Source organism: Biomphalaria glabrata, chromosome 6, assembly GCF_947242115.1.
Source record: "Biomphalaria glabrata chromosome 6, xgBioGlab47.1, whole genome shotgun sequence".
Lineage (NCBI taxonomy): Eukaryota > Metazoa > Mollusca > Gastropoda > Planorbidae > Biomphalaria > Biomphalaria glabrata.
The window spans coordinates 45,593,798-45,619,504 of NC_074716.1; the positions used below are offsets into that span (position 1 = coordinate 45,593,798).

The 25,707-nt window shown below is 33.9% G+C and overlaps 1 protein-coding gene across 1 annotated transcript; it reads right to left on the reverse strand.

Moving 5' to 3' along the window:
• Positions 1 to 1,488: 1,488 nt before the first annotated feature.
• Positions 1,489 to 24,882, reverse strand: LOC106057580 (uncharacterized). The gene is made up of 11 exons (XM_056031483.1): positions 24,692 to 24,882; positions 21,813 to 21,900; positions 19,047 to 19,190; positions 18,252 to 18,521; positions 15,248 to 15,406; positions 13,822 to 14,100; positions 11,828 to 11,965; positions 6,853 to 6,984; positions 3,883 to 3,988; positions 3,641 to 3,717; positions 1,489 to 3,490 (listed from the first exon to the last, which is right to left on the reverse strand). Exons 2-11 carry the CDS (start codon positions 21,868 to 21,870, stop codon positions 3,420 to 3,422), a joined length of 1,434 nt encoding a protein of 477 aa, XP_055887458.1. The 5' UTR covers positions 21,871 to 21,900; positions 24,692 to 24,882; the 3' UTR covers positions 1,489 to 3,419.
• Positions 24,883 to 25,707: the final 825 nt, after the last annotated feature.

A 25,707-nucleotide genomic window follows, 5' to 3' on the forward strand; every position in this document is an offset into this window, starting at 1 on the left:
AAATTTGCTTCATTAAATGTACATTTTTGTAACTCTAGCAGACCCCAGAGAATTTCTAAGGATATAGGATGGAGGTCCTTTGTCTTAGGTTCTTAAGGGAAAAATTGTTGCAAAAATAAATATAAATCTAAATAAAAATGAATGCTAATCACTCATAAGTCTTTAAAAAAAAAAATAATAAAAATATAGTTTGGCAATACTTATTTTAAGGAACACCTTCAAAATTTTTGTGAATGTTTTTTTTCACCAATTTCCGGACATTTGCTGTCATCATTTTATGGACCGTTGCTGTCACCTTTTTCTGGACCTTTGCTGTCATCATTTCATTGGAACTCTGCTGTCATCATTTTCTGGACCCATTCCCGTGACCATTTTATGGATCTTCGCTGCAGCCTACTCCGCGATCATACTGAAAATCCTGGAATATGACTTTGATAAAAATGTCATGAAATTTTCCTTATGTTAATTATTAATTTAGAATGATGTTTTTTGTGTTTTTTCTTTGAAAAAAAAAATAATTAAAAAAAAAAAAAAAAAAAGCCCAATAAAGAGGCCTATAGCCCAAAAAAGAGGCAACGCCCAAAAAAGAGGCAAAGAAAAGAGGCAAAAGCCCAAGGATTCCTAGGATGTACTAAGCTAGACAACTGAAGTCAAAAGCTAAAAAACTGAGGTTTCCTTAAAAAAAAAAATTGGCTAAATTCGCCGAAAAAAAATTAAGCGTGTTTGTGTATCAGTATCAAGCTACTGTTATTTTTTTTAATTTTCAGCTTCGAATTTTTGTTGTTCTTTTTAGGCGACCTGACCATTCCGTTTGGTGTCGGCAACAACAAAATGTATTCCTACATTCATTTTATTTAGATTGCTAAACTTTTGTACTCAGCACGTATTCCTTCAGTATACCTTATGCTCTTAAATATTTGTATTTACGCTTTATATTTAGACTAACAATACCCTTAGGCTACACCCGTTAATTGGTTCACAAGCTGTATATTTGTGTTTTTTTGTTTTGTTTTGTTGTTGTTGTTGCTTTTGTCTTACAAATCCTATTATCTATTATGTCGAATTTGACTTGCCCTTAAATTTTCCTTTCTACCCCCTCCCCATGGAACTCTCGGCTTTAATAAATCGATTTTTGACCTTCTTTTACTGATTAAATCGTCATCAAAGTCTGCACACAAGCTCCTGACTGATAATCACATATTAATCAAAAACTATCTACCCGTTAGTGAATCAATTAGTCTTAATTCATTAATTATGTCTTTAAATAGAATATGTAAAAAAAAATCACCAGTCTAAAAGGTAAAAGAACCTTGTTTAGAGAATTAGACGTTAAGAATTGAAAAATAATTATAGTAAAATAAATCAAAGTTTTAATTTAAAGATTATATCAAAGAATGTAGAACTATTAACCAATTATTTAAAAAAAAACTAAAGGCAGCACGGAAAACCAACTCCTAGATACCCCCTCCCCCACCCCCCACACTGGTCTACAAATGAGATTGGATCAAAGCGCTCGGAACACGCTATAAGCATGAAAGTAGCGACATTTAAAAGCTATATTTTTTTACAAGTGTTTCTCAAACTTCGCACATTCTGAGTATTTAGCGGAACACTGCTTATTTTTAAGAGATATTAATTCACATGATGGCCTACTAGTTAATTATTCCAGTAGTTAGTTGATACTGACCATTGGAAAGACATGGCCTTCCTTAGAGCGCACTAGTTGGAGAGAGACGGTGACCAAGAAAGCAATGGACAGTAAAAAACATGGGCCTCAGCTCTTAAAGAAAAGCGTGCCTTACGAAAAATGGCCAGCTCCACTACCACCAAAGTGAAAGCCACCTTGACCTGCAATTAATGTGGACAGGAGCGTCTCACAGTCATATGAAAAAGTCGTTCTACGTCTGAAGGAGGCCAATTATAAGTCCGTGGAACACCTATTTTGACCTTGCTGAATACTGGGGTTCCGCGGAATACAGTTTAAGAAAAACTGCATTAGAGACTTAAACTTAAAAATGGTAGAATCAGTTTGTACATCTCATGGTAAAAAGTACAGTCCTATGATGCACTATCTGGTCGTGCGGTTAGCGCGCTGGACTGTTGTTTGGACTTTTCGATGGTCCCGGGATCTAACTCTGTCCTGCGGGAGATTTGGACTATGAATTTAATCATCTTCAACTCTGAAGGAACATCCGAAACATCTAAAACATTTTACAAACATCACTTTACAATTAATTTGCTAACAGACCTGGGTGAAGGAGGTGGGATTGCTGAGCTATAAAGCGCTTAGCTTTCGAGGTTTCGGGTTCGAATCCTGGTGAAGGCTAGGCTTTTTAATTTCGGGATCTTTGGGCGCCTCTGGGTCGTTGTGCGTGTTACATTACATCCTCATTAACCCAGGCCATAGAAATAGAAGAACTTTACATTATGTGCTCTATAGATCGCAAGGTCTGAAAGTTGAAATTTACTTTACAGGTCTGAAAGGGGAACTTACAGACCTGCCTCTGTTCTCTATGTATCTTTTACCTATTAGTAATCACATTAAATACAATTTAGTCAAAGATGAACTGAATAAAGATGTACTGGATTAAGTTTTACTTAGTAATTAACACCGCCATTTTTTTAAAAGATATTTGTATTTATTTTCTTGTCAAATGTGTCTATGGGGCTAGTATTTTAGGTTATCACATTCATGAAGTATTGGCACCTCGCTGCACTATGCCACCAAAGTAAATGTGCATCACGTAGCTTGATGACCAATTACTTAGTTTAATGTGAAGGAAGTGGAAGTTACCATCACTACATTCACACCGCCTTCAGCAAGCAGTCTGTAAACAAGCCAAACATTTGATTTCTCCTCGCTAATATCATATTGTGAAAACAATTATTCATAACCAACACAATTATTATATCTAACTATTCCTTACACATGTACATCACTTATACAATTTCTTTTCCAATTATCCAAATGAACGTCATGTTATCTTTTTCATAATTTCTTTAAAAATATTTCTTAAAAACTATTAACATCAGTAGCAATAACACATAACAAAAGAATTAAATACTATTTAACAAGTCGATGTTTCTGAGTCTAGAGTACAAAGGACAATTCAATATCTCACGAGAATACACAGACCCATTCATGACCTGGATATTTTGTCACATTTGACGATGACTATCAACATGTTGTTTTTATTAAGTTTTCAAAATAAGTTGATAAAAATAAAAAAAAGGCTAAAGATTTTGATAAGGGGACGCAAATCAACTAATGTAGCACAAAAGGTATAAGCTCTATATTAGTCTCTATATGAATTGGAGCAGTAGAGAGGGGAGACGTGAGAGGGAAGACAGAAGAGAAACGTGTTTAGAAACAATTAATGCAATCAATTACACGTGATAAAAATTGTGTAGGTCAACATTTAGTTAATGTAGTGTTTTATGGCCAGGTCAGTCACTTCATCGTAATGGCTCTGGTTTAGATGTGTTGTATCTGAAACATACAATATAATATAACATATAAAAAAGTAAATAAATAAATTATATATATGTGTTTGTGTGTGTGTGTGTGTGTGTGGGTGTGGGTGTGTTTGGGTGTGATGTTTCAATCTGATTTGCAACAAGAAAAATTAAACAGAGTTACCAAAGTATTGATGAGTCTCCTGGTGACTTTCATTTGTTGTATGGTACACATTCTGTCTGTTCCGTGTATGTCTGGGGCTAAAAATTAAGCAGTCATTTATTTTATTTTTAGAAAAAAAAGATGATTTAATATTTTACAAATACTTACAATAGTTGAACTTGTTCCATAAAACAAAAAAAAACAACTTTGTCTTTATTCTCTGAACTAAAACTAACCTAACTAATACAATAAAAAAACAACACCTTTTCCGTCGCTTGTACATCAAGATGATATTTATAACAATGGATGTAACCAGCAACAGACTTAGAGAGACTGTGACAAGCAGAAATATGATTAGGCTGATTGAATCTGAAAAAAAAAAGACATCAAATAATGTATAACTATGAAAAAGAGTTCCAAGGACTGTCATGCGGGGGTGGGGGAAGGTGAAGGGAGTGTGGATAAGTGTCTCTAAATGCTTCCGACAGTCTCTATATGCTTATGACAGTCTCTAAATGTTTCTGACAGTCTCTAAATGTTTCTGACAGTCTCTAAATGTTTCTGACAGTCTCTAAATGTTTCTGACATTAAGTCATTGGTTAATATGCATGACTAAATGCATGACGCGTAGGACGTAATCATCTTCTTTTTTTGAAGTAACGTCTGTATTATATAAGATAAGATAAGATGACAGTCTCTAAATGTTTTTGACAGTCTCTAAATGTTTCCGACAGCCTCTAAATGTTTCCGACAGCCTCTAAATGTTTCTGACAGTCTCTAAATGTTTCTGACAGTCTCTAAATGTTTCTGACAGTCAAATCTAGTTCCTGGTCTTTACGTGTGATTATTACCATAAATCCGATGGAGCCTGTTTTTACAAAAAGACTGTAGTTTCAAACTTTAAAGAAAAGTATAAAGTGAACTTATTCCACCAATACCACATAAGTCAAGTACCATTTCTTTCCTTTGTTTGGTATTGAACAAAATAATTAATTACCAATAGATAGTTAACTTATTGAATAACTTTCTATATTGATTCTTGTTTTGTCAGTAAAAGAACAAAATGTGCTTAATTTCAGCTTGATCCGAGATTGGGTGTCGGAGAAATAACGTGTTCAAACTTTTTACCACACATACAGACAGACAGCTTTGTAAAAATTGTTATTATTTCAGATATACAGATAGAAAGACAGTGAGTTTATATAAGCTTTGTAAAAACAGCTCAAAGGATATGTCAAAAGAGAAACAAAGCATCAATATACAAACCGCAATCTACAAAAAGTCAAAACTATGATAACCAAAACAATAATCAAAGAAATCAAATAACCGTCACAAAGTGTATAAGACAAAATGTCCTCTCAAACCATAAACACACACACAGTTTTAATCTCCTATCACTTGTATTGTGACAATTCTTTAGATTTTTAATTCTAGATTTCGTATCTCAGGTAGATCTAAAAAAAATAAATAATCTAAATCATCCATCATTCTCTCTCCTATTTCTGTCTACCCTCTCTCTCTCTCTCCGTGTCTTTCTCTCTCTCTCCCTCTCTCCCTCTATGCATCTTTTTTATTGTTTCAACAGTATTAATTAAGAACGAGCCAAGAGGTAACATATCGTGATCAAGAAATCTTTTCTCGCACATAGAGTGAAATTTTAATTTGCTTTGTTTTATTTTGAATATAATAAATATATAAGACTTACAAATCAGGAAAAAAATAATACATATAAAGTTGATTTTTTTTTTAATGTTATATTAGCTAAGCGTGTGGGTCTACCAGAAACTGGAAAACGCTTAAAGGGTCTACTAGACTAGACCAAGAAGCGTGAGATTTGCTGATGTAGTTTTAGATGTAATTCTTATTATCTAATTTTACAGTATTTACTTTTATATGGTCATTATTTTCTCCGTACATTCAAACGTATAATCTCGAGAAAAAAATATAACTTTGCTTTTTTATTATTAACAGAATTGTTGATTTGGTTTTACTTTTATCAACTTTGTACACATACACATTCCAGTAACAATTGGCTTATTTTGGGGGAAAAAATGGTTAAAAATATAGTAAAAAAATAAGGAAGTCTTTTCTGTGTAATTTAAAATTAGTTATTAGTTGTTAATATTAAAACTGCTTCCTTTTAGGGAAAGAAAGAAAACTAAACAGAAAGGTTTAATAGAAAACGTGCAATGGAATTTGTGTACAAAAGACGGATCAAGATTTGGTTCAACCTTTAAGTTACTATAATCTACTATTTAGGTATAGTTAATCATGTTTTATACTTCTGTTTAATTCATTTCATTATATGCATGTTTGTAAAATGTGCATTTTGTTTTTAAAAAAGGAACAAAAAAGAGCATTAAAAGATGCAGAAAGGCCCAAAATAGAGTCAAAGAAAATAAGCTTCGTTTGATGAAAAAGCTTATTGAAAAGTACAAATACTGAGGTTTCCTATTTAAATAAAAAGATAAAAGAAAAAAAGTACACAATTTAATGTGAGTGCGTTCGATGGTATCTGAGATTTCTTATTGATAAATCAGTCAGTGGTATTTTTTTTGCGTTTATATTACAGATTAGTTACATATTTGTGGAAGTAGACATTTTGTAAAGGTCAGGTGTTTCTATCGTTTGAAACTATGTGTAACACTAGATCAGTTGGATATTACAGGCAGAATATTTGTTTTTAAAGAATTTTGGATTCTTTAATATTTTTCTTATTTTTTTTTGGGTAGTTGCTAACAATTATATTTAGACCCAAAGAAAAACTAGCATTGACTTTTTTTTCTACATAGCCCATTAATATTTTAGTACTCAAAGCTTGACATAGTGATAGTGCATATTAAAATTAAAACCTGGTCAGCTGTCTGTTTCTCCAAATATATGGTTTTCTATTATTGTTTTCTTTAGAATATAACCTACTATTATTATTTGACAAATGTGACTTGCTGTCACATTGATATTGGAAGCATTTTAATAAAATATTAACACATCTATGCTAGTGGATTACATAAATCTCCAATATGTGTCCTATTTCCAAGCTGAAAATTGGCTAATTGCATGTAAGAATTAATAATAAGTAAAAAAAAAAATGTTTTGTTTTATTTGTACATACAAACTATTAACTTTAAATTTTTTAATGTGGATTCTTTATAATTGTAATGCATATTTTGAATCCAAAATTCAATGGTTATATTCATTTGTAACAGTTTATATTTTATTTGCAACGTCCTTACCAGAATCTTTGAATTCACCATGTTCAACTGCCGTAGTGATTGAGACAGTCTTTGCTTGAAAAAGTTCACTTCCTCTTGAAATAAGAGTAACAAGAGTAGTACTTCGGGGAACATGTCTGGGAGTTTCATCTACTACAGAACAATAATTTAGAAAAATGTTATCAGAAAGTAATTGAACAAAATCAATACATGTTTATTGTGATGGCATTTGTATATGTAAACAATAATAATAGTAAATGATCTTGTTATCACTATGGTTTTAATTTTTATGTTTCTTTAGACCTTTTTTTTTTGTAACGTCCTGATTTTAAAAAGTGGGACAAACATTTCTTAAAGCATTAACAAATGTTAAGCTACTTGATAAAATTACAATATTCTCCATGCAAGCCATAGATCTGAACATTAGTGAATAGATGTTGATTTGGTGTAAATTGAAATATTTTTGTATTGGCAATTCATCAAATTTAATATTTTTTTATTCTAAATGACTCACATATTTTTAGATTATTTAGCAACATTATTATTTGTTGACTACTAAACACATGAGTTTGACAATAAATTGTATAAGTAGATCACTCTCTTATTTCTGCAGATAGTCACCCCACGAAAAAACAAGAGTTGGGGGGGGGGAGAACAAGTATTCACCGGTCAATACGATGGCTGCCTGGTCGTTCGTTTTGCGCGCTGGACTGTCGTTTGCATTTATTAAACCCTTCCCGCTCCCATTCCCATCCGAAACATGTCAAACATTTTACAAACAAACATTTTACAAACACTAAATAGCAGCGCCGGACTTAACCATTGTGACCAAGAAGTCATTAAAGAGAACAACTAATCTACTATTTATATTCACCCGTCACTAAATAGCAAGGCCGGACTTAATAATTGTGGGGCCCTATGCGAAAAGGATTTCGCGGGGCCAAGTTCGGGTAGGGAAGCGGATAATAAGTGAAATTTAACAGTTTGTATTAGAAAATAAATTCGTCTATACATTTTATTCATTCTTTACTACGTACAGAACTACTTTACGAGCCTTGCGTGTAGCAAAGTCATACAGTATATTATAATAATTATGTTTCCTACATAGATCACGCTTAATAGCAAGAATTACCAAATGTTTCAATCTATCTTTGAGAATTGTTGACCTCAAGTAATTCTTCATTAGTTTGAAGCGCGAGAAGCTTCTTTCCCCAGATTCCACAATCACGGCTAATGCATAATGCCGTTTTTATTTATCGCGCTTAGGATTGGCGTTTTCCATATTGAATAACACTCCAAAATGACAATTTTCTGTCTATATATTTCCGTATATTTTAAGAACTTTTTCGTATATTTTGCAATTTCGGGAGATTTCCAGAAGCTCCTGATAAATTGACAGGAGGGCGCGGGAAATCTGTTTTAAGTTATAAAATGGTTTAATTTAATAATTTATACACCTTGAATTAGCGCGGGTTCTATGAAAGTGCGGGACCCACTGCGCTCACATAGGTTGCAGTGGTCTAAGGCCGCCCCCTCAAAATAGCGGCGTATGGTACGCTGCCGGTCGACTAGTTGAAATTAAATTGTACCATGGGCGTAGCCAGGGGGGAACCCCCCTCAAAGGAAATCCCCCCTGCGGGGGGGGGGCGGAAATCGCAATTTAGTGACTGATTTTTGCTTTGATTTTGCTTATTTTAGGTGAGACTTTAATACTAAACCATCACTTGCCCAGGCACAGCAAAGGGTTTGAGTTTAAACCCCCCTACTAGGGTGTTTTGAGTTTAAAAGCCCCTACCAGGGGGGTTTGACTTGAAAACCACTACCAGGGGGGTTTGACTTTAAAACACCCTACAGGGGGGTTTGAGTTTAAACCCCCTACCAGAGGTTTTTGCAGTTAAATCCCCCTCTTCTATAAAACAAAACAAAACAAAATGCAAACAACAATCCCCAAAGTCCAAGAGCACAGTTAAGGAAGTATTTGATTTTAAAATCCCCTGTAAAATTTACGATAAACCCCCTCTTCAATATAAAAAAAACAAATTACACACTTAAATTTCTATGAGCGTCGCTAAATGGGTTTTGACTCAGTTTTGAGTTTAAACCCCCCTTCAGCGGGTTTGAAGGTAAAAAATACCTCTTTAATTTAAAAAATAAAGCAAATTATACACTCAAATTTCTATGACCAGAAATATTTCTTGGCGGCGGGGCTCCGCCCCGCGCTGGGGGAGCTGTTAGCGCTCCCCTAGATACCCTTGCTGGCAATGTCGGGGAGTCTACAATTTTTCCACTAACTCCAGGAACAACCTATTCTAGGGCATAATAAACGTCTTTCAAAAGAATGAAGGGTCAGAATGTAATAAAGATTATGTACACACACACATACATATATTTTTTTTTCGCGAGGGGGGGGAATCCCCCCCAACCCCACCGCCCAAAAAAAAAAATTCTAGCTACGCTCATGAATTGTACTATTTATTTTTGAAGTTTACTTATTTTTATAGTGATTGCAGGTTCTGTCATGCGAGAATTTGCTCATTGTTACATGTCTCAAATAATACACGTTTCATTTCCCCATGTCTGGTTTAAAAAAGGTTTGGATCGTAACGCATTTTAACTCTCTGGTATCTGCAACATGTGTATAGTGTATCCAGTTTCAACTCTCCAATGTCATTTTTATTGGTACCTCATAAACTATAAATCTTTTACATTTAAGCATTTGTGGGCTTAATTTTTTCTACACTTCTGGAGTTCACATTATAACACCTAATAATATGTAATCTATTTGACCTCGACAAAAACATCCCTATTCATTACACGAGTTTTTAAAATGTATTTTTAAGAATTATAAAAACACCAAATATGAGTTTGTTCAAATATAAAATCAAATAATATGAAAGAATGAGAATTAAAACACTTTACCAATTTATTTAAATTTACTAGCAGAACATAATAAATGGGTATTAAAAAATCATTGTTAATAAAGTGCATCGCGTACCCCACAAAAAGGCTTCTGCTAGCTTTAGGAATCACTGATCTATATCAACAGTAGCGTAAAACGGATATCAGATGCGCTTTGACAACACACACAAGGACAGCCATTTCATTAGAATATAAAATAGCCAAAAGTGAGGTAATAGGGAAGGATGATTTATTTGAAAATACTGTGTGTATGTGTGGGGGGCCTGAATGTGCACGGAGTTGGAAGGCTAAGACTAATGGGCCTAAGAACTGTTTGTGCATACTCAATAATTAGAGCTCGATGGCCTTTCGTTTGTAATAAAAAAAATAAATAAAAAAGGACATAGAATTTGAAGGCTAGAGAAATGTGTTAGGGTGGGGAACGTTATAATGCGGACCGTTTTAGTGGTGGGTTTAAGAGTGCTCCAGGCAAAATAAACACTTATTCCAACTATTTCCACAGTAGCGTAACTCGGGTATCTGATAGTTTTCTATATATTAGAACTAGTATTTAACATTGACTTTATAATAATACTAGCCTGGCATTACCCGCGGCCTGCGGGTCTAAGTTTGTATTTACTAATGTAGTGGATTGGATTTAGATGTATGTTTAACTTAGCTAATGATCCTTTCAAGTTTTTTCTCTTTCGCTACAAAAATAAAATTAGGTTTGCGAAAATGGGTTTACCCGAGGTCGATACATTCGTATCTATTAAAAACGAAAAGAGCGATAGCTTTGTTAAATGAATGGGATTATAAAGTGAACAATTAAACGAAATAATTTTTAGTTCGCGATTCATGAATGAATATAGATCTAGGCCTATCTCAACTCGGCTTCGCGGATTTCGTAGATGAATGTAGCTTTAGAAAACCAAATTTGAATGTTTATTTGATCAAAATATGAAATGAATGGACTTTAATTAATATGTTTAAGTGTTAAAGTATAAAACTATCTGTGCGAAGAGAAGTTTTATCATCTTAGAGTTGAATTAGTGTTTTAGATCTAGGGATGGGATTATAAAGTAAACAATTAAACGAATTAATTTTTAGTACGCGATTCATTACGGTATTGTCTAATGAAAGAATGTTCGTCAGGAAATCTGTAGTCACAGATATAAGGAACTAATTTATGTAAAAAATGCTTTTGAAACACAAAATTGAAGGTTAATTTTATTACATAATGAAATCAATGGATCTTCTTTTGTATTTTCATGTGTCAAAGTAAAAAACTATCTGCGCAAAGTGTATTTCTTAAAATTAGATCTAGGTCTTAATCTTTTCTATATTTTCTCATGTCAACATTGTTAACCATGGCCTAGATCCATAAAATACTATAGCTGTAATAGAGTCGGACAACTTTTTTTTTTTTGAGGGTCTTAAGTTTTAGGGCTACAATACAATGAATACATACACTAAGGTCTAAGTTGGCACCCAAGAAACATTCCTGCCAAGTTTTATCAAGATTGGTCAAGCGGTTTTGATGTCTATAAGTAACATACATACACCTTACATTCTACTTTATAGTATAGATAAGTATCATTCCAATTTAAACTTTATCAAGTTTTGTAGTGTTTCCTTTTGCTTGATATTCAGCTATATTTAGTAAGATATTACTTACTATTCTTATTTTCTAATGTAGTAGAGGCTAAAGATAGCGTAGTCCAAAACCTTTTTTTTTTACCTGATGTTATATTTTCGTACGACATGTAAAACCGAAACATTGTAACGATGATTGGCATTTTTTTCTTTTATCTAAACATTTGAAATGCTGGACATTTTAATTCTCATCTTCTATATACTCGTCTGTAACAATACATTTATAAACTATGTGTCCAATTTATACTTTTCAAAATATTTGTACCGCTTTCTTTTGAGTATTATCGTTTTATGTCCATGGCACAAAGCGCAGATATAGTTAATTTAATAGTTTAATAGTAGATATTCTTAGATTCTGATGGGGTAGAGGTTTATTATAGCCCCTTCCATGAGAAGATGATAGTTCTAGCGTAGTCATTTTACGTTTCAAAATCTTTCGTACCTGATTTTGTATTCTTGGACCGTAATGCTGTTGTTGATAAAGTTGTTGTTGATAACGTTGTTGTTGATAAAATAGTCCTATGGGCAACACTTGCTGTTTTTAGCATAATGTTGTTGGGGTAAGTTCCGGTGTTTGACGCTGTGAAGAAAAGACAAACATACATTAAAAAAAATAATTAAACAACGTTTGTGTATCATTACATTTGAGGACATGATCATCTTCGATTGAGAAGCTTCCAAAGGTTAAATGAACACATTAATACATTCACATTTTCTTAATTGATTCCTGACAATACTTGTACTTTATCTCCAGTAAGCTTTGCACATCAAGTTATCCTATCAGCATTTAAGCTAATGATTTTACAAGAGAGTTTGAACTGGAACTTCTACATATACGTATGGTAGCGTTACACATCGGCCACGCCCGACGCTTTATTCTCAGGCTTCATGTTGTTTAATAGAGGCGAAATATCTTTTCCTTTTTAACTTCCGAAAATCGGGCAACAATCCAACAAACATACTTTGTTAGCTCGCGATTTATTAAGTTTGAAACTTTCCAAAATTTTTTATTGTGGCCCAAAAAATAACAATCCAATCTCGGATACGCTGAAATTAGCTAATTAACTATTGGTAATTAATTATTTTATTTGCTATAACGAACAAGGGAAAGACATTGTACTTGATTAATATTAGGGTATAAGCTGAATTAGTCCCCCTTTAAAGGCCGCAGCTCAGAATAGAAAGAAACAATATATAACTATACAATCTTATCCAATTATAAGTACTAGCTGAATTTATGTCGTTTCATTTTTTTTTTATTCTTTTTTTAAAGTGCTTTTAAAAACCAGTTACGTTAAAATCCACCCAGATAGCCCTTTCTTTCTCCACTGAAACACTCAGGTCTCAAAAGACTATAATAGAAATGAAAACTATTATTTTACTATACGTTGCGGCCTGTAAAGTTTAGGTGCAAAGGCTACTTTTAGTTTTCTAAAAGCAAACCGTTTAGTTTATAAAATTAATTATGCAAGCGATTTTTTTCATAAAAATACATTAATTAAGTTTAAACGAGAAGTAAGGAGTAAAGGAAAGATCACTCTCTTATTTCTGTGTTACGGTCAAAGCGCAGCATGGTGTGAATGAAAATGGTGCGAATTTGGATATTGAATGGAAGTGGGATTAAAAAGGTGGAAGCCGGAAGGGATGGATAGGAAGAGAGTTGGAAAATATGATGTTTACTTCATTTGTGATCATATTTAAGTATTTTTAGATTAACACTGCGGTCGCATAGGTTGCAGTGGCCTAAGGCCGGCCCTGCAAAATAGCGGCGTATACTACGCCGCCGGTCGACTAGTATATTTATAAAATGCGCAAGAAATGTTCACAACAAATATAAATATTAGTTTAAGGTGTTTTTTCTGGTCTACGAGCTGCTAAAATTTTTAAAAATATTTATGTTTGTTTATAAAGGCTATCATAGCACCCATTTTACATTTAATATCGCGCAAATTTTTTAAAATAGACTTTTTATGCAGTGACTTTAGTGCAGTAGCGTGACGGCGATATAGTCCAAAACTGGATCCCTTACAAAGATTTAAATAATCAGATTTTATTTATTTTTTTGTTCAGTATAAAAGCCGCTTTTTTTTTAGTGTCTGTTGGTCGGTCTGTTTGTCACGTTTAAATAAAAAAGAATAAACATCAAAAGCTATTGAAAATCTGATTTAACATTTAATGTTCCTTCAGAAACATCACAATAGTTTTCACTATCTATAATAGATTGTTCCGGATGTTTGGTGAAAAACAAATCAATGCTTACGCTTTTCTAACTTACGCTTAAGCTCTTATGTTACATTTAACTTCCGTGCTTAATACTAAACACTTTACTCTGCAAAATGCAAGAGTCTACGCTACAGTGATAGTCAACAACAGTTTCATATTAACGCCTATTTTTATATTGTTATAATGTAATATATGCTATAGAAAAAAACTTACTTGTTTGTATAAGGCATATACTTGGTAGTCCTTCAGTAAGATTATAATTATTGTCAGCTGGTATTTCTACTTTTATGCTAAATGAATACACTGTTTTAGGTTTTAGCCGGTCTATAGTGGCAACCATTACATCCCAGTGAAATAATTTAAAGTCTCCATCTCCGTATCCGACCTTAAATTGAGCAGAAGATTTATGAAGAGGATCTATAGACCAGGAGAGTTTCACACTTGTAGAGGAAATATTTTTAGCGGTGAAGTTCTTAATTGTCAACGTTGACTCTGTTCAGAAGTACTAATATCGAATTAAAGAATGAATTTATGTGCATATTATTTTAATAGAAAACAGAGATACGCCTAGACAAACAAGCGAAATTAAAAATTATTGACAAAAAAAAGCTAATCTAACTATATCTCTCAATTATGTAGGTTATTTTCAATTTTTAAATGTCGAAAAACAATAATTACCCATTATACATTGATTAGTTGTTTAACTTTTTTAATTGTTTAATTTTTTTGTTTTGTTTGGTACTATAAATAATTACTTAATTTTTGAACCATATAGACTTATATATTATACTAGACTGGAAACCGGAAATAGATTCTTATCCGCGACTGATCGATACACAGACTTATACATATATAGATTTTTATGTACGTAAACTCTTTTTTCAGACTCTAAAGGGAGTCGGCCCAATCAATCTTTTTTGTCTTAGAAAAGTAATGATCTTTGGTTTTCAAAGTTTAGAAATAATGCAAAATCATTTCTCGGATATTGACGCAAATATATGAAACAAAGCCATTTCCTGTTTGTTTTCATTGAAATAATGTTTCAAAAATCCTAGATCAAAATAATTCATGTTGATTTAAATCATCTTATGTACATTTAAATAGATTGATCTCCTAGATCTTTCTAGATTATGTATCTAAAAATTGCAAAATAATAATTATGAGACGAAAGAGTACTCTTATTTTTGATGTTCAATTACTAGATCTAGTTCTAAAAATTAAATTATATGTTACATAGGTTAGGGTTAGGGTTTTTTGTCGTGTTACAAAATCTCTAGTCTAGTATAATATATAAGTCTATGGTTTGAACTTGATCCGATAATAGGTGTGGAAGAATCAATGTGTTTAATTATTTGAAAGGGACAAATCCTACATATTTAGACATATATATGAATAATAAAGGATTATTTTCCCTTGTTGATATAAAGCATAATAACTAATTAGTTTGTTTTTGTTATTGAATCATATATTGTCTTCGTCAATGAATAATTGTGAAAAGTTTCAACTTTATCCAAGAATTGTTTTGGACAAAATAACGTGTTCACACTTTTTACCAGACAGGCGGACAGAGAATGTTAATATTTGTAAAATGTTTATTAACTTCTTATCTTTAGCTATAGTATAATAAAGATCTACCAACTGGAGATACACTCGTTGTGGTCATTCCAGTAATGATTTGTATCACAGAGACAACGATCCTCTTGGTTTCTATTTTGTACACACAACAATTCAGTTTGACAAGAGTCTACACCTTTAGTGCATTGTTCTCCATGAGACTTTTTAGAATCTTGTTTGAGCACTGGTAAAGAATTTAAAAGCTTAAAATTATAACATTTTACTTTAAGGAATACGTTTTACTGAGATAATAATAGCTTACATACGGAGAACGACAAAAAGAAAGAGAAAGAGTGTATTCATAGCAGAAAACGAGAGTATAAGAGTGAAATAAAGAAATTATAAATAGAAGAATGCGTAAAAGAGACAGTGAATAAGATAGTTGATATAGGTAAAACATAAAAGTAAGAATCTGATGTGTAAAAGAGAAGGTTCCTAAAGGATAAATATAAAGCATGGGCGTAGCCCGGGGGGGGGTTCTTGGGGTTCAACCCCCCCCCCCCCAAATGAAATCCGCAAGGGGGGGGGACGGAATTAAGTGACTGATTTTTGCTTTCATTTTGTTTATTTTAGGTGAGATTTTAATACTAAATCATCACTTACCACAGCACAGCCGAGGCAGTTTTGAGTTAAAAACCCTCTACCAGGGGGTTTTGAGTTTAAATCCCCCTACCAGGGGGTTTTGAGATTTTAAAAACCCCTATCAGGGGGGTTTGAGATACAAATCCCCCTACCAGAGGTTTTTGAAGTTAAATCCCCCTCTTCTATAAAACAAAACAAAAAAAAAATTCAAACAACAATCCCTAAATTCCAACAGCACAGTTGAGGAAGATTTTGATTTTAAAACCCCCTCCAAAATTTACGATAAACCCCATCTTCAATATAAAAAAAGCAAATTACACACTCAAAATTCTATGAGCGTAGCCAAAGGGGTTTTGAGTTTAGCCCCCCCCCTTTTCCAGTTGGGGTTTGAAGCTAAAAAGTACCTCTTCAATATAAAAAAAAATCAAATTACACTCTATAATATCTATGAGCTTAGCCAAAGGGGTTTTGAGTTGAAATCCCCCTCCTTCAGATGGCTTTTTCTTTAAAGTTTAAAACCCCTCCAGATGGTTTTGAGTTTAAAATTCCCCTACAGACCGTTTAGAGTTGAAAACTTCTCTCTTCAACATTATTTTAAAGCAAACTACAGTCACCAAATTCTATGATCGTAGCTAAATGGGGTTTTAAATTAAAAACAAAACAAAAAAAAAGAGATTTTTTAGTTTAAAACCCCTCAACAGATGATTTGAAGAAAAAACTTTCCTTTTCGATATAAAATCTAAAGCGAAATACAGGCATGTAATTCCAAGAGCGTAGTCAAGAAAGGTTACAAATTTCTACCAGTGGCTTGGGCTCCATTAATGAAGTGTGAATAGTATTCTGCCGAAATTGAAAATCATTAAATGTGGCTCAACAAAAAAGGCTAAGACAGATTTTAGGAGTCAGTCGTAGAGATCGGGTCTAAATCAAAGAAATCATATGCCGAACTCGGAGTCGAATCCTTAGTAAGGTTGTGACAGAGCGTCGCATGAGGTTTTGCGGGACATGTTTTCCGACAAAATGAATTACGCAAAATAGGAGTTGCGGAAACAGCTTGCCGGAAAATGTGCCGAATAGCGCGAGAGGGTCTAAGTCAGTAAGAATAGCACATTAGGTTTTTGAAATAAAACTTCTTAATAGCAAGATAATGCACTGTAGATACCTCAGAATATGCATTTTGTTGGCTTTCAATACCAGAAATAGTGCTCGGCGGCGGGGCTTCGCGAACTCCCCCAGACCCCTTGCTAGCAAGGGCGGGGAGTCTACAATAACCAATAAACGTCTTCCGAAAGGGTCAGAATGTAATAAAGATTAATTATGTACACACACACACACACACACACACACACATATATATATATATATATATATATATATATATATATATATATATATATATATATATATATATATATATATATATATATATATATGTATATATAAATTTCCAAAACTCTCCCCGAAAAAAAATCCTGGCTACGCCCATGATATAAAGTGAATTTAATAGAAAGAAAAAGGTGTATTCAAATGGATCAGCAGGTATTTGAGAGTGTGTTTATGAAGAAGCGTCAAAAAAAGAGAAGCATTCTCATAACAGATAGATAGTATAAGAGAGAGATCAAGAGAAAGTAAGTATGATGATACGAGCGAGTGGGAGAAAGAGAGAGACGGAGAGAATGAGAGAAGAAAGTGAAAGTATGCGAATGAGAGAAAGAGGAAGATCGCTTGCGAGAATGAGAGTTAGAGAAGAGAGAGGAAGAGATTTAGAGAAGAGAGAGAAAGAGATTTAGAGAAGAGAGAGAAAGGAGAGTTAAACACGAGAGAGAAAGAGATTTAGACAAGAGAGAGAAGGAGAGTTAGACAAGAAAAAGAAGGAGAGTTAGAAAAGAGAGAGAAGGAGAGTTAAACAAAAGAGAGAAGGAGAGTTAGACAAGAGAGAGAAGGAGAGTTAGACAAGAGAGAGAAGGAGAGTGAGAAAAGAGAGAGAAGGAGAGTTAGAAAAGAGAGAGAAGGAGAGTTAGACAAGAGAGAGAAAGAGATTTAGACAAGAGAGAGAAAGAGATTTAGACAAGAGAGAGAAGGAGATTTAGACAAGAGAGAGAAGGAGATTTAGACAAGAGAGAGAAGGAGATTTAGACAAGAGAGAGAAGGAGAGTTAGACAAGAGAGAGAAAGAGATTTAGACAAGAGAGAAAGATTTAGACAAGAGAGAGAAAGAGAGACAAGAGAGAGAGAGAGGCGAGAGAGATTATTAAGTGAGAAAAAAGAAAGTTCTTAAAGTAACAGTTTATGTGAGATGTTTGAGAAATATTGAATAGTAAGAGAAAATGATTGACTGTGTTTATGACAATAAATAGTTTTTAAATACATGTGTACTGGAAGAAAGAGAGAGAGAAAAAAAGAACGTTTGCAATTAAGAAGGAGGGTTATTGTAAATTAAGTGTTTACGTGTTTGAGCAATGTGAGTTACAGGTGGTCCATATCTGGCCTTGTAAAGTTGATTTTTAAAAAGAATAACTTGAATAGTGAACGTGTATAGTGTACAAGACTTTAAGTTGTAAATAGTAACTCCACTTTCATCTCCTAGAGTGTAAGTGTCCTCGTACGAAACATTGAACTTGGCTTCCTTGTAGTTGACGTATCGAGTGGACCAACTTAATTGAACAATATTCCATGTGGCCTTAACCGTTCTCACGTTTTGAACTAGCAGGGTATTAACTGAAAACAAAATTGAGTTTCAAAGGAACCGTCACAGAGGTAAATTATTAAATAGAAGAAGAATACTGCATCATAAATACTTACTTTCCTGGCCAAATTTTAGCACTTTAGGACCTAAGCACAATTTTAGTTTAAGCCCCTACCCTTGTTTAAAAATTATGAAAATGTTCTTATTTAACGCTAGAGTACTTATAAATTAAATGGCCTTTTCCTTCTTTAATTATTAGTAAAATGGAAAGACATTATAATGAGAGTTGGGCCCTAGATAGCTTCACCAGATCCTGTGATAGAAATATTTGGCCTCTATATGACTCTGTACGTCTCCTTCCCCACCCCCACCACATGTCAAAAATATTCTATGTATATAAAATACATTTAAAAAAGGTGAAGGGGTACCCCTTCTGTTTGGACCCGGACTATAGTCCTGTTTATGTATTTCCAACCATCCAGTCGGCATGCACTTTCGTAAAACTGACCTTGCTCATTTGTCAACTCAAAATAGGTTTAAAACTCAACTGAACCTACTGTAGACACATTGATGGTTGTCACTTCTGTATTCATCATCAGAGCAAAGACAACGTGTTTTTTTATCAACACTCAACACACAAGATGTATTAACATCACAGCTGGTAGAGTCACTGCACACATCACCATGATATTTAACTGAAACTGTTTAGACATTAATTTAAAAGTTTTTATGCTAAAACTAACTATCAAATTTTAAATATGTAAGTATCTATATTTATTATTCTCTTCTTCCCTCAACAGTTTGGACGAGAAGCAAGAAGTATAGGAAAGATTACTCTCTTATTTCTGAGGATAGAGTTACCCCATGAAAAAACAAGAGGGGGCGGGGGGAGAACAAGTAGTATTCACGGATGGCTACCTGGTCGTGCGGTTTGCGCGCTGGACTGTCAAACCCTGCCCGCTCCTACCCCCCTTCGTCCTTCTGGAGATTTGGACTAAAAACTAAACTATCTTCAACTTTGAAGGAACATCCGAAACATGTAAAATATTTTACAAACACTAAATAGCAACGCCGGACTTAACCATTGTGACCAAGAAGTCATAGAAAGAGAACAACTAATCTACTATGTATATTTACCCGTTACTAAATAGCAGGGCCGGACTTAATCATTGTGGGGCCCTATGCGAAAGGGATTTCGCTGGGCCAGGTTTGGGTAGGGAAGCTGATAATAAGTGAAATTTAAGAGTTTGTATTAGAAAATAAATTCTATTCTATTCTAAAAATTGTATTCATTCTTTACTACGTACAGAATTACTTTATAAGTCTTGCGTGTAGCAAAGTCATACGATATATCATAATAATTCTGTTTCCTACAAAGATCACGCTCAATAGCAAGAATTACCAAATGTTTCAATCTATCCATGAGAATTGTTGACCTCAAGTAATTCTTCATTAGTTTGAGGCGCGAGAAGCTTCTTTCACCAGATTACACAATTACGGCTAATGCATAATGCCGTTTTTTATTTATCGCACGTAGGTTTGGCGTTATCCATATTGAATGACACACCAAAATGACAATTTTTGTCTATATTGAAGTATATTTTAAAGACTTTTTCGTATCTATTGCAATTTCGAAAGATTTTCAGGAGCTCCTGGTAAATCGACAGGAGGACGCGGGAAATCTGTTTTAAATTGTAAAATGGTTTAATTTAATAATGTATACACCTTGAATTAGCGCGGGTCCTATGAAAGTGCGGGTTCTATAAAAGTGCAGGGCCCACTGCGGTCGCATAGGTTGCAGTGGCCTAAGGCCGGTCCTGCAAAATAGCGGCGTATGCTACGCAGCCGGTCAACTTGTAATATATATTTTAGTTAGTAAAATTGTTCACTATAATTATAAGCCAAAAAAAAACAACGAACAAAAAGGTCAACAAAGTACTATATAGAGAAACAATGAAATATATAAAAAAAAAAAAACAACCTTCAATATTATTTAAGGAGAAAAACCACAATCACAGCCATATCTCTCAATACTAAACGAATTAGGCCTATTTCTCTTTTTCGAAAACGAACAAAGTTAATTAATAAATACTAAATACTATTTCAATATCTATTTGGTTAATTATTTAATTGACTCTTGTGTTGTCTTCGGCGATAAATAGTTTTTCAATAATAATTGTTTTAACTTGATCCGAGAATAGGAAGTGGGAGAAATAACGTGTTCAAAATTTGTACCAGGCAGACAGACAGACGGAGTGAGTTGACATGCTTCTTAGAGACACTTTCATTTGTCCAACATACTGATAGCAGAACATTGAATTTACGCCTTACCGAAAGGGGAATAGCCACAATAACTTTTGTGTGGTCTGTCCGTCCGTCCCTCCGTCCGTCCCGTTTAGATTTCATAAACTATAAAGGATATTAATTTTTCAAAATTATGATAATTTAGATCTTTCAAAGTTCTGATGAAACAGCTTCTTTTTTCTTTCCTAAAAGTGAAAATTTTAATTTTTAAAACCTATTATGCAAGAGGTTTTCCACAAAAATATACCATTATTACATCTATTTACTATTATTATTACTAGTTAATATTGAATATTAATTAGTAATGTGATACTACAATAGTTAACACTCAAAACGCCTTTGGCTACGCTCAAAGATTTTTGAGTGTGTAATTTGCTTTTTTTTTATATTGAAGTTGTGGCTTTTAGCTTCAAACATCGCTGGAAGGGGTTTTAAACTCAAAACCATCTGGAGGGGTTTTAAATTTAAAGCCCTCTGGATGAGGGGGATTTAAACTTACCCCTCCCCCCTTTTGGCTACGCTCATAGAATTTTGAATGTATACTTTCGTAGTTTTTACGTAGTTTTTAGCTTCAAACCCCGCTGGAGGGGGGGGGGGGTTAAACACAAAGCTCCTTTTGGCTATGCTTATAGAATCTGGTGACGGATGCATGCTTTAGTCTTATATTGAAGATGGTGTTTTATCATTAAAAAAATTCTTCAAGGGTTTTCAAATAGAAATCTTCCTTAGCTATGCTTTTGTAATTTTGGAATAGTCGTTTGCATTATTATTTTTTTGTTTTGTTTTATAGAAGAGGAAGGTTTTAACCGCAAAACCCACTGGAAGGGTGTTTTAAACTCACCCCCCCCCCCCTTTTGCTGTGCTTGGGAAGCGATGGTTTAATATTAAAATCTCACCTTAAATAAACAAATTTAATGCGAAAAATCAGTCACAAAGCTCCACTCCCCCCGCCCCTGGCTACGCGTGGTGTTTATTATTTTGTATGTTACAAACCATTCTATCGAAACTACAAATATTACCAGTGGTTTGAATAGAGTCCACCAAAACAAAAATCAACAATAGTTCCGTCAACATCATGACAAGATCTTGTATGTCGAATACAGAAAACTGTGAAGAGAGATATATAATAGAAGTTGGATTTTTAAAAATTGAATCTCTAAAGTATCTACAAAATATAACGATTACCTTGCGATTCTATAGTCAATCTTTGGAAAGCACAGTCTAAATGCAAATTACTTTTTTTTTTTTGTTTATTTTTTTGGTGGTGGTGTTACCTCCCTTAAATTGCACCCATCGATAAAGATGTCTACATTTCTTGAGAACAAATCGCGTTTAGCAATGTTCTGATGAGCTAATGAAAGAGTCAAATAGAAAATGACGACCAAAAAATTGCATAGATTGTGAATGTTGTTAAACTTTTTAGGCTTGGTTCACATCGTCATATTGGTCCCGAGTTCCAACTTTTCCAGCTTCCATCGCGTGTCGTCCTGCATGTGGTCTAAATAAGGATAAAACTGACTTCATTTCTTAAGATGCGTCGGTACACAACAACAAAAAAAGAAAAACAATAAAATAATTTTCCCACCACAGAAGCTGTTCGCTTATTTAGCTGTAGGAGGTGGTATTGAATTATGTAAAAAGTCACTATCAAACAATTATATTACCAAAAAAATCTCAGAAAAGTTAAGATAAGATGAAGAAACTTAGAGATTACTATGGTGTATAAAGCCAATACAACAATTTCACGTTTTAGAGGGATGGAATACTGTTCACAGTTATACAACTTTGAAATCTCCGGTGATCCCGAGCTACTAAATGTACCTGCAGTAAACAGCATCGAATCCAGACCAGAGGTATTAAATCACTACTCTTGAGATTTAGAATCTCTGATTAGAATTGTTACACGTATCGGTAGATCTACTCACCACAGATTCTTTTCAATGTTAAGTAAACTAAATGACCTTTTATAATTTAGATCATCAGAGGTGCTCATCCAACAGAAGGGGTTGGGGCAGGTAGGTTATTTTTTTTTAATTCATTTCAGATAGTGTGAATAGATACAACAGTAAATGCGTAATGTAATATTTGTAAATGCAACACTTATGAAAAGAAATTTTCTTTGTGTCCCAAGATTAAGGAACATATCAGCAGTTCACGTGACGATAAAGACACTGCTGTGGCCTAAATATACAGGTGTTGATTGTAAGAGAATCATTTTGAATTGTTTTTCTGGTGCACATATCTTCTAGTCCTCTACTTCCTATTTCTTAATAAAAAACAACAACTCAAGAAAACTAGAACAGATTTACAACTAACTAGCATCCCCCAACGTCTTTGTGTGTTGATTTGTACCTAGGCGATATATAATATTGTTTATTTTCTTAGTGGGGGCGCGGTGGCTGAGTGGTTAAGTGCTACGATTCCGAACCTGGGGTCCTGTTTTCGAATCTTGGTGAAGATTGGTATTTTAAATTTCGGGATTTTTAGGGTGCCCCTCAGTCCACCCAACTCTGTAGGGTACCTGACTTTAATTGGGGAAAGTAAAGGCAGTAGGTCGTTGTGCTGGCCACATGACACCCTGCTCGTTAACCGTTGGACATAGATACAGATGAACTTAACATCGTCTGCCCCATAGATCGCAAGGTTTGAAAGGCGAAACGTTACGTTTTTTACTTTTACTTTTACTTTTACTTTTACTTTTACTTTTACTTTCTTATTACATCCTGCGAGTGCTCACATAATACTTTGGTCGTAACCCCCTCCCCACCCTTTCATGTTTCACTTTCAATAAAACTGCCCAGGTATCTCTTACGTTTAATCAAGTGTTAAAACTTAGCTTAGTATCGAGGATATAAATTCTGTTTAATTTTTTTTTTTCATATACGGACTTTCAATAAAACTGTCCGCATTTCAACTATTCCCGTTTGGCCAGTGTATACTATTCTATATTAAGTTTAATCAAGTGTATAAACGTATCTTAGGATTGAGATTATAAATTCTGTTTCAACTTGTAAGAAGATCGAAATACTAATTTTAAATTGTGGAATATTTTCTTTTAAATATGTAAAAATAAACTTAAAAATAATTATCTGATGTAGAGTTTAACACTCTATGAGCTAACCAAGTGTTCTTCAAATCATTGTAAATAATTTACTAAAACCAAGTGTTCTTCAAATCATTGTAAATAATTTACAAAAACTAAACGGAAGTATATATTTGTAATTTGTAAATATGGCGAACTACTGAAAAAGGTTGGGTTAGAACGACGAATAAACAATCGTTATAGGTAAATTTTAGCGCTCCAGTTTTGATCGTGTAAAGATGCTTTGCTGTTCTAGGCGCACGGAAAGTAGTAACTGGTTAAATTTTCTGATTTTTTTTCATACAGGGAAAAAAACCTAGAGACTTTTAAGGACAGAACTATAAAGTAATGAAGCGATAATGCATGAACCATATGTTAACGAATACAAAAAGAATAATAATATTATAAATCACTCAGAAATACACAAAGATAAAGGCACATTTCTTTTTCCCATGCTTGGACAAATTTGAACAGTGCAATAAAGAATGAAACGGGTTGCATGAGTCAGCCATGAATAACTAAAGAAATAGCAGAGTTTACGTCTCCAATTTACATGCATGGCTAGATTAGAGTGATGGCTGCAAATATACGATTTAGCTTGATAAATATGTGATTTTTATGTTAACTATTCTTTATCTCTTTTAACTAAAATCTTTAATTAAAAAAGAATACATATAGTTATGTATATAGTATCACTAAGGCAAAGGTAAACTCTGGTTACTTAATAGTTGTAAAAAAACATTAGTACAAATTTAATAAAAATGTAAAAATCACTTAACATCAATGTAAAAAATATATTTAAAAAAAATAGATTACTGTAAAATGTTATCTCTTTTGTCTTGAGCTGGCTACAATTCCTGGTAGAGCTCTATAAAAAAGAATCAATAGTTGTAAACAATAACATTAAGAGTCAAGCTACACAGTGTGTTGTCGAATGAGAGTAACTTGAACAAGGAAGACAAATGATGATAAGTGTTGCGGTAGGCATAATACATACACAACAGCACTTTTTTCAATTATCTACTACAATTAAGCGAAACTACTACTGAGCTATCATGAGATCTCTTAAACTATCGCACGTATCCGCATCAAATTTCGTACACAGGTTCCTTTTACCTCTTAAGTGCGCACTAAGAACGTTTTAGATAAATACGCAACGTGACCGCCGCTAATAGCGAAAAACTTGGACATGTTCGCCGGATGGAGGACAATCGCATCCCGAAAGTCATCCTCTACGGACAACTTGCGACTGGCTGAAGAAAAACTGGTCGCCCCCAACTCCGCTACATAGATGTAATAAAACGGGACCTCAAATCAGTGAACATCAATACTGACAATTGGGAAGACATAGCTCTAGACCGCAACAGATGGAGAGAGACAGTGACCAAGAAAGCTATGGACAGTGAAGACATAGCTCTAGACCGCAACAGATGGAGAGAGACGGTGACCAAGAAAGCTATGGACAGTGAAGACATAGCTCTAGACCGCAACAGATGGAGAGAGACGGTGACCAAGAAAGCTATGGACAGTGAAGACATAGCTCTAGACCGCAACAGATGGAGAGAGACGGTGACCAAGAAAGCTATGGACAGTTTAAGTACATGGGTCTCAGCTCAGGAAGCAAAACGTACAACACTAAAAATGTCCAGCTCCTCTTCCACCGAAGCAAAAGCCACCTTAACCTGTGATAAGGTCTATCTGTGGACGGGAGTGTCTCTCCGAAATAGGGCTCCACAGCCACACGAGGAAGTGTGCGAGATGAACCATAGTCGTTCTACGACTGAAGGAGGCCAACAAAAGTTCGTTGCTGTAAATTGAAACAAACAATATGT